The sequence below is a fragment of the Geospiza fortis genome, unplaced genomic scaffold (genome assembly GCF_000277835.1).
Source record: "Geospiza fortis unplaced genomic scaffold, GeoFor_1.0 scaffold438, whole genome shotgun sequence".
Taxonomy (NCBI): Eukaryota; Metazoa; Chordata; class Aves; order Passeriformes; family Thraupidae; genus Geospiza; species Geospiza fortis.
In genome coordinates this window covers 55,413-72,193 of record NW_005054640.1, presented here as the reverse complement: position 1 = coordinate 72,193, position 16,781 = coordinate 55,413, and the positions used below count along the sequence as shown (strand labels likewise).

The 16,781-nt window shown below is 40.5% G+C and overlaps 1 protein-coding gene across 1 annotated transcript in view; it reads left to right on the top strand.

The window, feature by feature from the left end:
• The window catches only part of ASIP (agouti signaling protein), a 24,202-nt gene that overhangs the window by 3,825 nt on the left and 3,596 nt on the right, over positions 1-16,781 (top strand). The window contains 2 exon segments of the mRNA XM_005430479.2: positions 14,431-14,634; positions 16,759-16,781. The exon segment at positions 16,759-16,781 is cut by the window's right edge and continues 6 nt beyond it. Of these exon segments, the coding sequence (XP_005430536.1) occupies positions 14,454-14,634; positions 16,759-16,781 (204 nt within the window). The 5' untranslated portion in view covers positions 14,431-14,453.

The window sequence follows — 16,781 nt, the reverse complement described above, 5'->3', positions numbered from 1 at the left end:
CCTGCTTCCCAGAACAGCATTTCTCAAATGCACCACACATTTTTTTCCTTGGATGTTTGTCCATCGTTTCTTTGTTCTTAGAATGTTTGTTGTTTTCCTGTGGGCAGTTCATCCATTAATATGCCACTTGCAGAAATTTGTCTTCATCTTTACTTCCCACTTATGGGCTACACATGGATTTCCCTCCTTCAGTGGGAAAGCTGTGCCTCACAGAGCTTTGTAGAGACAGTCCAGATCTCTCACTGATCTTGCACAGATACCCAGGATTGCTCCAATGTCTTCCTTCCATATGGGACACAACATCTGAGTCCCTGATCCCAGGATTTCCCACACACACAGACAAGACCAATGCAAATTACCTTATTCTTGTTTTCTCTCATTTCTAGTGGAGGCGCATGAGTACAGCAGATAAAGTTTGCAGCTACTCCATGTGAATCCAATGGCTCTGAGTGTTCTTAAATGTCTGTGCCACAGTCAGGATAACACAACCCTGCCAGGATGTGGAAGGAGTGTCCAGAATCCTCCTTTTCTCCCCATCAGCAGCCAGGAAGGTCTCCCCTCTCCCTGCCACTCAGCACTCTCAGCTGGGACAGGCCAACATGTGTTACCAATATGCAAGTGGTGCCCTCAAGAAGAAATTGTGTTTACAAACCAAGATTAATTTGAGTTAGACTCTCTCATCAAGGACACAGGCAGGGATAAAAATAGGATATTTAGAAACCCCATTACACATGAAACACAAATTAAAGACTTTTAGCATTCTCTTTTAAATTTAATCCCTTAGTCACTGCCCCTTCAAGTTTCCCTTCAGCAAGTGTGTCTGCCATAAATTCCTCCCTTCTCCACGGATCCAAGGGAAGCAGGGAGCCCTTGGGGGGGCTCTGCCCCAGCATCCTGATCCCAGGGTACAGCTGTGCTGTATCAGAGCCAGCCCCATCACCTGGAGCAGGAAAGAACCACCCAGGGCCCCAACAAGTCTGGGATACAACATCCTGGACTGATCACCCTGAGCAGCACAGCTGCACCCCATCTCCTGGGCATGTAGTGGGAACCTCTGCCAGCAGCACAACTCTTCCTCACTCTTCCCTCCCTCAGTAAACAGGGATCACATGGACCTCAGCACCTCTCCTGGCTCTGTCCTCTGACTGTCAAGCAAGATGCTTAAAACTGATCAGGAACAGCCAGACAGCAAATTAATTTTATTTTTACCACCAGATTATAAACTGACCATTGTTCTTATCATATTAAACCATGGCCAGAAGTATTGTTGCTGCCCAAAGGATTTCAGAGGTGAATCCACCATCAGCCTCCACCAGTCACAGACCAAATATTCTATTGAAAAAAAACAACTTCACATTTTAGATGTTTGGATTGTAACATAAAAGCTGATTTGTTTCTGAATGTACAAATAGAACAAACCCCAAAACAACAGAGGCTTCAAAGGGAATACCGACAGGAAAAAGGGAACTTTTGCCAATGGAATGTCCGGAAATTTGGTGTTAGGCACAGGACCACTGGAGGTGTTGCTGGATGGCCTTTTATCTCAAGCAATTAATATTATTTTCTGGCATTCATTTTGACTTGCACACATTTTTGCTCCACATGGATGACCAAAAATTGGACATGATTCTCTAAATGAAGACCAGTGCATGCATAAAATTTTGAACACTTTTGTATTTCAGTTACAAAATACCTCTCTAGACATACCCTAGAATTAAACTGCCTTTTTATACACAGCTGCGTCATATTCTCACTTTTGGTCATGCTGTGAAAAATACAGCCAGTTCTGCTTCTCTAATTTGAAATCCAGAAGTCTTTACCTTCAGAAATGGGTGGTTTTTTGCTCTCGAGTTAAAGTGTTTAAATGTGACCTCTGCACTGTTGCATCTCATTCAGTTTCACTGCTTCATTCCTCAGGATTTTCCAGCTGGAGATGCTGAGGACAAACGTGGGGAAGCAATAAAAATGTGCAAAGGAAAAAGAGCTAAATACATGGCACGCAAGAGAAAACTGCCAAAAGGGAATTCTGTCAAAAGTAGCAGGGCACAGTGGATGGCTGAAAATGAAAGAAAACAGAAAATAGGACTAAAAAATTGAAATAAAAGGAGCAAGAAGGGTAGATTGAGTTCAGCAAGTTAAAAAAAAAGTTAAAGGTAAAATTGCACAGAAACAGCATACTGCATCAAACACTACAGAATTCTCTCTGGTTCTCTTCTGTCTGCACAACAAACACAATTCATTTTAGTGAACTGATTGTGGGGTCAGTATAGGGGAACTAGAGAAGACACAGTGCTTCTTGGACCAGGCCCCTGTTCTTGGGAATGACCAAGTACATACACAAAAAAAATACACAAAAAAACCCCAAGTACATACACAAAAAAATACACAAAAAATAACCAAGTATATATGCAAAAAAAATACACCAAAGACCAGACAGAGTCTGGAAGAAGGAACCAAAGGAATGGGAATGAGCTGAGAGAAGGCCTCCAATGCCATTTGTCAATTTGATTTTGGTCAATAGTATGTTAAAGGCTTTTTTTTTTTCAATTTAAGGGTGAAAAGGAGCAGAAATCTGGATGTAACACACTGGCATCCCATAGAAATCCCAATCCTAGAAATTCATGTCCTTTTTTTTTCTGTTTAAAAGCAAGTGAGGATGACACCATTTTATACAGATGAATAAGGATTTAAAGCCATTTTATTAAAGAGGAAACTGAGTTCTTTCAGCCACCTGGCCACTGCAGGGAGGAGTTTGGTGTCCTGCCATCCCACCATGCTCCGAGTGAGAGTCTTGCACAGGCAGGAATGTCCCTGTCTGGCAGCATCTGAGCACATGGATGAAATTCCTGACTGCAAGGGGGTGTAAAAACCAAGCTTCACTTGCAGCTCTGCCTCCAGGGTAATTTCTGGGGAGCCTAAAGGAAATTATGTGGGCTGGAGGAGAACATTATCTGGTAGCTTTAAGTAGAGCTATTAGAGGAAAACTAAAAATAGCCCCAACTGTTACCCTTAAAAGAAAACAGATTTGGACCCAATTTTGTTTGAAAGTCTGAAAAAAATTTTAAGCTACAGACATGGCTGTCTCCATAGACAGCACATGGATCAGTTTTAACCACACTGAGTTTATATTTAGACCCAAGCACCGCCACTGAGTGCTTTATTTAGACCCAAGCACCACAACTGAGTGCTTTGCATTTTTTAAAAATGAACCAAAATGCAAAGGAAGGACATGAAATAATGAATGAAGCGTGAGACTGGAACACTCTTGGAACCTGCTTTCCACAACCACAGGCAGTCTTTTATGAGCAAATCAGAAAAGAGGAGTTAGAATGAAAGATGTCCAGAAATAAGTACACAAACAGGACAATCCAATAGTGACATTTATCCTGGCTCTTGAATAACAAAACACAGATATTGGGGGGTGGAATCAATAATAGTTGACTGACAAATAAGGAATCATGTTCAAAATAAACACAATCTCTCTTGTAGTTTGTGTAAATGCCTTTTTGATGTGATTACTGTAGTTACGTGTACAAATTAACCTGAATTCCTGATTCAATGTCAAAACCCAGTGGGATTAGCACTGATCTGCTCATGGCTTCCAGAACAGCTGAGTTTGGCAGAACTGGGGTTATCATAACCCCAGTGATCTGAGCTAATGAAACACAAACCCTGCGGAGAGATGTCCATGCAAGCACTGGGGCTGGCAGTGGCCATGACATTCCTCTTCAGGCAATGTAGTGGTATTTATTATCCTGCATCTCTCTGTGCTGCAGAAAAGAGGAAAATTGGGAGTATATTGAGGGTCTGTGTAATGATCAGTAGCAGATGGGGATACATGGGGTATCTCCCAAAGGGAAATGCCAAGTATACTGAACCTGCACTGAAGGTCAGGTGGAAGGGATGGATGTGCACACAGAGACCTCCCTTACTGGGAAATAGCCTTCTCCTCTCCTGGCAAAGTCACTGAAGGTGAAAAGATTAGAAAACATTTGGAAACTGGGCTTCGTGAGCAATGCCAGAGAAAGCCTTCATCTCAGTCTATGGGCAGGATGTATAAAACAATCTCCTTGGGTCCTCCTCCAACAACATGAACAGTGGCACAACTGCCAAGTGGAACTTGAGTAAAACATGAATAGATCCAAATGATGGGGAAAACATATTCCCTGGTGTAGAATCAGAAAATCATGGAATGACGGCAGCGAGGGAAGACAAGCAATCAATCAATATGATTGGTAAAGCAAGCTTCAGTTTATTTCAGTACAACGGTACTTTTATATTGTTTCTAGTAATTATGCATACTTGTCGTTAGTTCATTGGTTTAAAGCAAAAGGTTACATTTACATACTCCTTCTACTTTGTGGTTTCTAACACAGGGTTCTTCTTCATTCTTGTCTTTTTTACTTCTTTATTTTTATATTGCAAAACCACCTTTCTTCTTCATTTTTGTTGCTCTCCTTGCCCTTTCGACCCTGTCAGCATGATGCAGCACATTTTGCAATCTCCTTATCATGACGTAAGGCCTAGTTATGCTAAGCTAACATTGAGTTTGCTTGTACAACTTTTCCAGGGATCCCCATGGCCCTGTTCATCCAGCCATTCTTCCACAATTCCCCCTTTTTCTTTTTGCATAAGCAAAGTTTTATTGGTTAATTGCGTTACGCTCTTTATAATACAAGAATAGGCAATTCTAATGACTATTGTGATTGCAAGTAATATTCTTAACTAGCACAGTCTTTCTTTTATAAGGGATATGAGTTAGGGAGATAAACTCTCCAAAACAGAAGACAGCTAGTTATTAAATGAATTATTATTTACAGTGATTTTCTGTGCATGCTCTTTTAGCTATTGGAGCTGTTTATGGATTGAAATACTATGGTCTGATAGATTAAAGCAACACATTCTTTTGAAGTCTTCACAACTGTGTTTTTGTGCTAGCAATAAAAAAATTATGGTAGCTTTATTTTGTAACACTGCATGGCGTATGCCATTAACATTAGTAGTGAGTTCATTTAACATTGCAGACATGATGTTAACTTGTTTTCTTGTCTAACATGCTAGTTGCCTCAATAGCGTGAGGGCTCGTGCAGAGGCTACTCTTGGTGCAAAAAGTGATGCTAATATAATTGATGGTGGTTCTCATAATTGTACATTATTTCTACATTCAGGGCTTAACTGATGTACACTACGTTTTGAGCATTGGGACTTGTGACTGATGTTAAGCATTTGGTGGATGCTAGGGGCAAATAATGTTAGTTTGCTAAAATAACATGGTCTATCTTAGAGTTTTCTGAGGCACTGCGGGTTAGGCTCTATTCTTGCAGATGAGGAAAACTTCAGGAGGTAGCATTTTTGCTACACTTTGCTTTGTTGGTAAAGGCTTTGTCTAGCTGTTGCAATAAGCTGTGGTATTGTAGTACTATGAGGAGGCAGGGGATATTCAAGTGCTATTAGTTTTTGGTTGTCTTTTTTTTATGCGAAGCAAAATTGGGGTCCTAGAATAATGCTTAAAAAATAGACAGTAATTGCTTGGTATAGAGCCTAGGCTGTCTAGCTCTTGCAGCTCTAGGCTGGTGACATTCAATTCTTGGGCAATTGTAAAGGTTTGTGCTCTTAGGGATGTGACGGTTGTCACAAGGGTTCTTGGGTGAAGGAAGAGACGAGATCCTTGACTCCATTATCAGAAGGCTTGATTTATTATTTTATGATATATATATATACTACATTATATCTATACTAAAAAGAAAAAGCAGGAGAGCTTTTCAGAAGCTTGCTAAGCTAAGAATAGAATAGAAAGAATGAATAACAAACCCTGCTCTCTCGGACTGTGTCTGAGCGAGCTCAGTTCTGGATTGGCCATTATTTCTAAACATCCAAGCTGGGCCAATCCAGACGGATCTGTTGCATTCCACAGCAGCAGATAACCTATTGTTTACATCTTGTTGCTGAACTTCTCAGCTTCAGCAGGAAAAATCCTGAGAGAGGATTTTTCATAAAAGAAATGTCTGTGACTGGGGGTTCATTGGAATTTCAAAAGCTTTGCACTAATTAGTAGAGGTTGGTTTGCTTTTGATACTTTACTATTGGACTGTGCACTAATTTGAGTAAGCTTCATTCAAATTTTTGTACACTATGGCTTTAGTCTAAGGTCTACATTTTTCTATAGAATTTAATGGAACTCCAACTAAAGTATGAAAAGGATCAGAAGGTGTAGCTAGTGATAAATACATCGATTCCTGCTTTGTTTGGTTAGCCTATGTAACTTACACATTTTCTTTCAGAATGATTGTGTGTATTTTTGCATACTTTTGACTAATAGCAACGACGGTGAGCAGTGCGAGGCAGTATACGATCTTTCTACTTACGATTCTGCTTGTCTCATTCATTGTCAGGAACTTCGCATGTGATGGGTATGAAAATGTCGCTTTGACTCTTCAACTTTAGTACTGTGGGGCTCTTATATACACTTAGTCTATGTATACTTTGACAAATTTGCTCTACTATAAGCAAGTGCTGGTGCGCCTTTAAATTTGCAATTAGTTTGATAGTGTGCTGATATGGTTGTCTTGTAAATTTCCTTTATTCACTGAGTGTGGACAAGCTAAGTCTTTCTAACAGCTATGACAGCAAGGTGAGAGGAAGCGATTCTGATCCACCTATACTTTCTTATGACAACTCTTACAATAAATTTTAATTTAGGCTCAACATGTAGTCACTCTACAATTCTTACAGATAAAGTATTTGCGGTGTTTGAGCTTAGAAGCTTTGAGTCTAAGCAAGATGTACACAATGTCTTCTGGTGTTCTAAGGTGGCTTCAATGCTTAAAAGTCTTTGTATTTGACTCAGATAAGGAGTGACTGCTCTTCTCAGTCGATCAAACTCTTGCTGAGTCACTTCTGGATTCAGAGCTATTGCGTCTGTACTGCTGTTGTCATTTTCTGCTGGTACAGTTTTTTTCGCTCTCTATGGCTGTTCGTGTCTATTTGCTAGGTACTCAAACTGGATTTGCAGGAGTAATGATACACATGTAACTTTTGCTGGAATATTGAACTTCTGCAGGACTTTTCTAAACACTTGTTGCTGGATTTCTGTACATGACATAAAAAGGTTTCTTAGCCTTCTGTCTAAGCTTTACAAGTCTGCTGTATATATAGGCTGGCGGCACTTCTTAATTAGCGAAAATACAAAGATAATTTAGTACAAATAATGCTTTGAACAGTCGTTCTTGCACATTTTTAATATCTTTAAATTTTTAAAGATATAATTTCAGAGTCTGATTAGTTTTTTCTACTGTAGCTTGTTTTGTGGGAGAGTGGGGAACTTTTGTGGAGTGTTGGATTTCTCATTGCTGGCAAAACTTCTTAATTCGTTCACTGCTCTAGGCTGGGCTGTTGTTTGTCTTAATTTGCTTTGGAATGCTCATTACAGCAAAACAGCTGGTCAAATGACAAGTTACATGAGAGGTTTTCTCTCTTGCTTGTTCAGTTGCTTACACAAACTGACTGTAGGTGTCTACTGTGACATGCACATACTTTAGTTTTCTAAACTCAGGGACATGCGTAACGTCTATTTGCTAAATTTCATTTGGTTTATGGTGGCTGCAGGTAGGACGTGTTCTTATTATTTCTTTGGCTTCCTTGATAGTGATGCTGAACTGTTTGTGCAGTCTTCGGGCATTTTGATGAAATGTGGCATGAACTTCTTGAGTCTTTGCAAACTCACTCATTGGTACTGTCAACGAGACTAACTGATTTGCACGAGTGTTGCTTTATCTTAGTCTTTCAGTCTATTTGTGCCTCTTGATGTGCAACGCTGCATATGCTTCTACTTTTTGGGCTATTGCTGCTTGCAATTGTCGTAACAGTTTAAAGAGCTGGGAACGTTGTATTTCTTTAATGCAAGTATTTTCAATTCTTTGAACAATTTCAGCTGCATTTAGTGAATTTGTTACCACATTTAGCTTATTGTGGGGCTACTGCTTAAATGTCTAAACTAATGTGGGTAATTCTAGTGTCTGTAAAGAGTTCCTCACTTCAGCTTCTAGGACAATATGATGCTATTGGCTATTAATATGCTAAGTTACTGCTGCTTGTCGTGACTTTTTTCTAGCATTAGTGAATACTGTCAGAGCTTTTTGAAGAGGCTGCTCACTTCGCTTGGGAATGGTGATTCACTCATGCTGAGTTATTCACTTGAGCCCAGGGGATTTTAGAGAGTGGACATTAATTTGCTGAGCTGTACTTAGAAGACTTATTTGCAATGGTTGAGAATGCTGTAGATACTAGTCTAGGTCTTTTCGTTTCAAAGGTAGGTTAATTCTTGCTGGCTCTTTCTTTGATATTTGCACGATTCTGTTGCGCTTCTTACGAATTAGCTCAGCTAAATTTTCAACTTTTTGTTGAATTGTTGTTTTGGGTTGTAGTTGTGTGAAGATTTACTCAAGGACTGATTTTTTTTTTGCTTTGCGTTAGTGTATTAATAAGTTGTGATGAACTATTCAGGATAGTGAGATCGATGTCTAACTTTGGATTTCTCTGATTCACTATTCTTTGTGAGATGACGGTGCTAAGTTTCTGGATTATTGTGCATTGGGCATTTGTGAGTGTTATGGGCAGTGAAGGATTTGTACTTTTCACCAGCGGTCGCAGTATTTCAAGTTCATTATTGGTCACGTTAGTCACTGGTCATAGCTATTGCAAGTCTTTTATAAGCTTCTGGGTATTTTTAATGTTTTTATGTCTGTTTTAATAGTCATTTTCTGCGGTTGAACGTATGATTTTGTGATGTTCTAGCCTAAGTATTTCTAGGTGGGAGGCTTCTGTACTTTTTCAGGGGCAATAATTAACTCTTGTTGTTTTAATTGATGAGTTAAAAAGTTCTCTTGTTTAAGTGTAAATGGGTCTTTCTGTGCTAGCAGAATATTGTCTATGTAATGATAAATAAAAACATTGGACTAAGCTTTACGGTCTGCTTGTAAAGGTGCATTAACAAAAAGTTGACATAAAGTGGGACTGTTTTTCATTCTTTGTGGCAATACGGCTCATTCGTATTGACTGGCAGGTGCTTTTTGATTGATAGATGGAACTGTGACTGCAAATTGCTGGGTATTGTTGGGATGCAAGCTAATGGTGAAGAAGCAGTCTTTTAGATCTACTATGAGAAGATGCCAATGCTCTGTCTTTTCTGTGTGTATTCTATGCAGTCAATCCTAAACTGTGAGGAAACTTCCAAGGCAGAGCTCTGCCTGGGGCACTGGTGATTCCCATTTGTCTCAGGAGGATCCATTCCTTTCCCTCCAACTGCTCCTTAGCACATCATTTCCCTTTTTGCTGCTATTCCTTTGCTGAAACCTGATGGTTGAGGCGGGATTGCTCTGCAGACTTGGTAGGATGGTTCTAGGTGACCATGGAATTCCCTCAGGAGGTCCTCAGTCATCCCATTACCTTCCATGTTTCATTTCCCAAATTTTTCAGTCTCTCACCCTGTAAAAATCTCAGAGCTTTTCAAGGCAGCCACTAATTCCTGGGTTTTTTCTTGCATTCCCTTTTTTTCCTGTCCTCTACTATGGTTTAGTGGGCACAGTGGTGTTTGCTCAAAGGTTGGACTTGGTGATCTTGGAGTTCTTTCCCAGCCTTAATGATTCCAGGATCCTTTTCAAAGCAGAAGCTCAGCAGCCCAGTGTGGGTGAAGATTTATTGAGTGCTGTGAAATGGTTTTCTGTATTTTATAGGTCTTTGTTCACCTACTTTACCATCTCATTTTCCCAAGCAGCTGTTTTCAGCTCATTATTAAGATGCTGATTAATTTGTGAGTCAACCTAGAATTGTTAGAAAATCTGTCTAAGAAAATTTCAACTTGTCCCTTCCAGCATTCATGGCAGACTTTTTGCTTTAATGTCTCACTCTTCAGTCTGTTGTTGATGAAGATGGATCTCTGAACAGAGTGAAATCAGCTGTGACAAGAAATGAGTTCTTCTCAAACTGTTGAATACACCAAGACGTTTCCGAGCAAACCAAATTTCCACGAAGACTTTAGATATGACACCACAAAAAAATTTACTAAGAAGAGAAAAATGTTGTTTCCCATCATCTGTCATTTTCCAAATTTACATTCAGGGAAACTGTTTGTGAAAGACAACAGTTGGGGTAAAGATTAAAATGCTTTATTTATATTGAATATAATAATCCAATGCGGAGAGGCAATGGCACAGAAAAGGGTACTGTGATCTCTGATGACAGTCAACAAACTTTCAAATGTCTGCCTTTGTTTTGGTTTTAAAAAAAATTCTGTCATTCCCTTGACAACCAAGGCCACTGCAACATGTTAATTATTTCCTTACATAATTTGATAAACTGCAGCTAAAGTTCACTGCTTAAATTTCATTGCTGGGCAAGACTGTCTCCAGACCGAAAATTAAAAAATCATATGTTAAATTTAAAAATCATGGTTGCGCATTTTAGTAACATTAGGGAAATTGGAACCCTACTCTCAAGATTCCACTATTAAAGCTATTTATTCTAAATTGTTAGGGGCTCAAAAGGAAAATAAACTTTTAAATGTAAGTTCTCAGAGAGAAACAGATGTGAAGACAGCTAGAGGTAAGGAAAATAGTTTGATTGCTTTAATCAGCCTTTGATGAATCCCAGAAGAAAATAATGGGCAAATGGAAAAGTAAACATCTCTTTAATGCCAGAAAAAGAAAACAAACTTAGGGAAGGGTTTTGCAATATGATGCAAAAGAGGAAACTCAAGATTAGTCATGGAATCATGGAATATCCTGAGGTTGGAAGGACTCACAAGGAACATCAAGTCCAACTTCTGGCCCTGCACAGACACCCCAACAATCCCACCCTGTGCCTGAGAGCATTGTCCAAAAAATTGCTGGAGCTCTGGCAGGTTAGGGGCCATGGACACCTATTTACTCCACTTCCGATTCCCCTTTTCTCCTCCTTCATCCCTCGATGAGCTCAGCCCTCACAGACTCCGCTGCCCCAGGGAGCGTTGCTTTTCTAGCCAATGGATATAATTTTGCAGAACTATGCACATATTCCCCAAAATGTACCTACCACCCAAGTGCCTGTAATTAAAAACCCCCATGTGCACCAGAGCTCAAACCAAGCCAGGTTTGCATTTCCACCCCAGCCATGGTTCAGGTGTTGCTGTTTGAAGTAAACAGATGTCAGCTGTTAAATTTTACTGTTTGCTCAGACAAAATCACATCCATTGGCAATTTTGCTGAGATAAAGACAAGGAAATACAACAGAAACAACATTTTGGGGTGGAAGCTTGTTTAAATGGTACTTTGGGGGCAGGCCAATGTGGTGCCCAACAGGCAGCTTTGTGCCAGCCAAAATTCCAGGTGGGCAGCACACACTGACCTGAACGTCACAGGTACCTTACAGAGCATATCCTGCAACAAGGCTAAAAAGTTGCTTTAAAAACTGAAATCTGCAGCATGACCACCACCGTGTGCAAAGCAAAACAGCTTGCAGCTCACAGCTTGCTCTTGTCATTCCAGCTCAGAGCAGGGAAAGAATTAGAGCCCAAATGTCTCCATCCACCTGCCACACACAAGCCCTCTGTCATGGAATTGTGGAATAGATTGGGTTGGAAGTGACCTTTAAAAGTAATTTAGTCCAACTCCCTTGCCATGAGCAGGGACATCTTCGTCTAAATCAGGTTGCTCAAAGACCCTTCAACCTGACCTTAAATGTTTCCTGGGATGGGGCATGACCACCTTCCTTGAAAATCTGTGCCAGTGTTTTATCACCCTCACTGTAAAAAATTTCTTTCTTCCCTTTAAGCCTAGATCTGAAAAATCAGGAAACCTAAATGTATAGCAGACAAAGATTTTTAGGCAATATATTTGACCAACTGTGTATTTGGAAAACATAGACAAGCTTTTGGGCATACAAGTCATTATTTAGTTCTTGTATGAATTACAAACATCTGCCTCAAACATGAACATCACCAGGGATACTCAGGCTAGTAAAATCTGTCACATGAAAAGAAGTTCCAGTTGTGAGCTGAATGGTTCTGACCTAATAGTTCTTTACACACATGTGTTAGAGCAGTTTTTAGGAAGCATCAAGAAATCTCAGTGAGGTTTGGACATCTTTTGTGAAAGGAGATGGGGAAGAGCAAATGAAAGGGCAACTCCTCTGAAGATAAGAAAAAGTAGGATCCTGACCTAACAAATATTTGTCGTATTAAAATTCTTCATGGAAATTTGGTTTGCTTGGAAACATTCTGGTATATTCAACACGTTTGAGAACTCCTTTCTTGTCACAGCTTGTCACATTTATAATGTGCCCATTATAAATGGGCAACTGCCACAGGCAAGGGCTGAGCTTCTGTACAAGAGTTTGTAAGACCAAAGTAGGTAAAGAATTAACACAGAAGTGTCACCTTGTTACTTTACTAAACTGCAGTAACTGAAAATTCAATTTTACCATGACAACAAAAAATTCTCATGGCAGGACTTGTTCCTTTTGGTTACTGGAATTTTTAGGGTCCTCCAAACAAGATGCACTTTCTCTTCTCAGATTCAGAATCAAATTAAAATCAAATCAAAGGCTCTTCACATCTGATATGATAAAATTTGAATCAACCCATTCAAAGGAGACTCCTACTCACAGCCATGGCTCTGATCCAGCCAGGGTCTGAACTTTCACATCTGCTTTGAATGACTCCAGCTGTGCAGCATTTCAGACACAGCAGCACTGCCTCCCCAGAGGGTAATCCTCCCCTGTAAAACTCCAGGCTCAGATACATCTCTTTCAGTTGAAGCTCATGCAGATGTATAAACCACAAAGGATCCAGCACGTGCATCCCTGCAAATGCCAGTGGAGCCCAGACAGATCCAGGAGTGAATTATGGACTGTCAGAACGATTTGGGTTGGGAGAGACCTTAAAGCCCATCCAGTTCCAACATGGACAGGGACACCTTCCACTACCCCAGGCTGCTCCAAGCCCCATCCAAGCTGGCCTTGGACACTTCAGGGATCCAGGGACAGCCATAGCTTCTCTGGGCACCCTGTGCCAGGGCCTCAGCACCCTCTGAGTAAAGAACTTCTGTCTCCAATCTAAATCTCTCTCTTTTAGTTTAAAACCATTCAGCCTTGTCCTATCACTCTCTGTCTGGATAAGAAGTTGTTCTCCCTCTTTTTGATAAGAGCTGAAGGGGTTCTCATGGCTCCCTGGAGCCTTGTCTTCTCCAGGCCGATCCCCCCAGCTCCCAGCCTGTCCCCAGAGCAGAGGTGAGTGTCCTCACAGCACAGCCACAGCCACCAGTGGAAGAAACCTTGATGTCCCCAGCACTGCTTTGGCACAGGAACATGGTGTGCAGAACAGACAATTCCAGAACTGATCCCAAGCACTTGGAATTAGGAGCATGACAGTGACAATCTCCCAGCGAGGAGTGGATCAGTAGGGCTACAAAAGCAGGTGTAGAACAGACTTGGTGCAGCAGCAGTGACCAGACTGAAGCCCTCCCAAGGCAGAAATTCTTCATTTTTTAACTCCCCAGTAATGAAGTCATTACAACCAGATGAATGGCCCAAACCATTTGGTTTTACTCGCTCTTTTTAACTGCATCCAGCAGCTTTTCACTGACACAAAGCCATCCATAAATCTGGAGACTGGCTGTGCCTCTGGGGGAACAAGGCTCCCAGAACCCTGACACTGCAGAAAACCGATGCACATGGAAACGAAAATCAGCTTTGAAATACAAGAAAGTACAAGAAAAGGAGTGCAGGCTGGTGACACACACTGTGTACCCTGCAGGGACTGTCACCTCAGGTGATGGCCACACTCCACAGCTCAGGTGCCTCCAGGAGTGTCCCCAAATCCCAGACTTTGGCACATCTTGGAAGTTATTCAGTGTCTAACCCCAAGGCACATAAACACTTTACAGCACTGGCCTTTTATAACTCACATGAGTTATGGCTGTGATTTATATGGGATTAGAGCAGCCACTTGGAGGTGAAATAAGATATTACTTCATGATTTATTTTTAAGACCAGAAAATTTACAGGAAACACAATTGGGGGTGGGGGGTGTGTGTTAAATTGTCATTATTCTTTTATGTTTTCTAGCACATTTTTGTAGATAAGATTTCCTAGGAAAAAATTGATGATGTGGTTGAGTTTCTGCCCTTGGCCATATAATAACCATTATAAAGCTCAGCTGGGAGGACCTTCACATCTTATGGGAAATAAACCTTTTGAGAAAAGAATTAGGAAAAAATAACATCTCGGGGAGTTGAATTTGAGATAGCATTGTTCCACTCTTACAACTACAATCTTAGATATTCCAGGACAAGAGGCAAAGCGCTGGAAATAAAATAATTGTCAGAGATTTGTTGCTAAAGCTGCACAACGTGACAGAAAACCATTGCAGAGATTCATATCCCTGCATCACTTCTACAGGTTTGGACCAACTTTGGTTTTTCATGACAATGGAATTTTTCCTCTCCACGATGGCAAGAAAGAACCTCTTCCTCAGCCTCCTGCTCTGCTACAGCCTGTTCAGGGCTGCTGATTTCCACTTGGTCACTGAGGAGAAGACAGAATGCAACGTGTCCAGGAGGAGCAAAATGGACTTCTCAGATCTTCCACCCATCTCCGTAGTAGGTGAGTAAAACCTGCCCTTCAGGGCCAAATTAACAAGATTTGCAGGAAACACTGCTTTTGATTATTCTGAATTATTTGGATAACTTTGCTTGAATTATTGATTATTCTGAATTATTTGCCCTAACTTCCATAGGGCACAGAACTGTGGTGGCTGCAGCACCCAAGAATGACAATGTGGTAAACCTCAGTTTAGAGGAAGAAAAATACAATTTATTTCAGTTTTACAGGTTTCACTTCAGCTCCCATCACACTATAAGCCTTTTTATATTGAAGAGAATGGTCTTGTGCTAATATGGGAAATAACCTTGCTTAGAAAACCTTATGCATATGAGAAAAAAAAATGTGAGGGTTTTAGGGGTCTGAATCAGTGGGGCTACAAAAGCAGGTGTAGGCCTCAGTTTACCTGGCCTTTAAACAGGGGAAGAAAAGAGCACTGCAAGGGAGAGCCAGGGGTCATTAATTTATCTGTCCAAGACAGGGCCAACTCTGTCTCCACAGTTACTGGCAAGTGACCACCTGTCCTGTGTGGGAAGAGCCTCTTTAGGGTGATGCTTAACTCTTTTCTTCACAAAATTCTTTCCTCATGTCTGCCTTAACTCTTTCCATGTTATTTATACCAACTTCTTCTCTCAAGAAACTCACAGGTGTTTGGAGATAGTCAGCTACAGAACATTCATAACTGTGTCAAAATGCTAACAATTAAAAAAATAAATCTTCTCTTGTTTAGCTCCTTTCTGCACGTTTTAGGGCTTTAGTTTAAAGCACTCTGGTTCTTACCTCGTTTCCTGTGTTTTCTCAATGCTCTTGCTCAGGACAATGTATTTTAAGGAGAAACAGTTGCCCCACACATGCATTTCCAAAGAAATCTGAACCTCTGAATCCTGAGTTAACTCTGTGTTGTTTAACTGAGAATTTAGCAGAGCTTGTGCTGTTCTGCAGCCTCCCAAGCCGCACCATTTTTGTTCCTTGTGATCCTTGATGCCTCCACTCTCACAATTCCCATAACCTTTTTATGTCCCAATTAAAATCAGAGCTATAAAATACAATCCCTTCAGCTGATATTCCATCTTCTCACAGAAATGAACCCATGCTTTTGGCATGGCAGATGGGCTGAGCTGTAACACGTTTCTCCCTACTGCTTCTTAGAGATGCATAACCCTAACTTACAATGATACAAGAAAAATAAATGAAACCCCCCAAACCAGCTCAAAATATTTGTTCTTCATTCTGCAACTCAGTAAATCCTAGCAATTAGAAAATATTAAAAAATATATTGATAGAGGATCCTGGAATAGATAAGGAGCCACCATTCACCAATGGGGATATGGATGTTTTTCATCTCAGTCATCCATTACAGGTAGTGCTTATTACAAAACTCACACACCCAGAATAAAGGTATCAAAAACTTAACAAGAGCTTGGTGAGCTGGGAAGTGTCTCACACTTGAACACTCTTGCTGTGTTAGAGCCCAAAACAAACCCCAAAACAAGTAAGGGAAATCACACAGTTATAAATATCTAGAATTAGATATGGTGACAAATATATAGAGGGACAAAGTTACAGGAACGTGAATGAAACACCTTTGCAAGTAACACTATGTAAAATGAGATTGTGGGGGGAGAAGGAAAAAAGAACTGCAGAATGAAAGGTGGCATCACAGGTGCAGAGTATATGCCAAATCAGCAGAGCTTTTGCTTGTGGAAAGCAGTGTACACTTGTAAATTCCTTCCAAAATAATGCATGTAGCACAACATTCTAACAGAAGAAATTATGGAATTCTAAAGATTTTTCCTATTTTTTTATGTGACTACTGTGCATGAGCACCCCAATCTTTTTTACAGAGACCTTTAATTTTATTTCTCTGAAATAATTCATTGTTTGCATCTACCAAATAATGTGTAAAAAATCTCTTCTAAAATACAAACATCAGTTGCTCTTCTGCTTTGCACAAGCAGCAGTGACAGAGTTCAGACACCGAACTGAGATGAACATCACTGCAAAACATGCAGCAGTGAGGAGGCAATGCAGGTTATCTGCCTCCTCCCACACAAAAATAGAATTATCTCATCGAAATAACATTCTGTAAAACTGATTCCACATTTTCCTCTGCTATTCTCGTTGAAGATTTAACTAGAAAATCCCAGAAA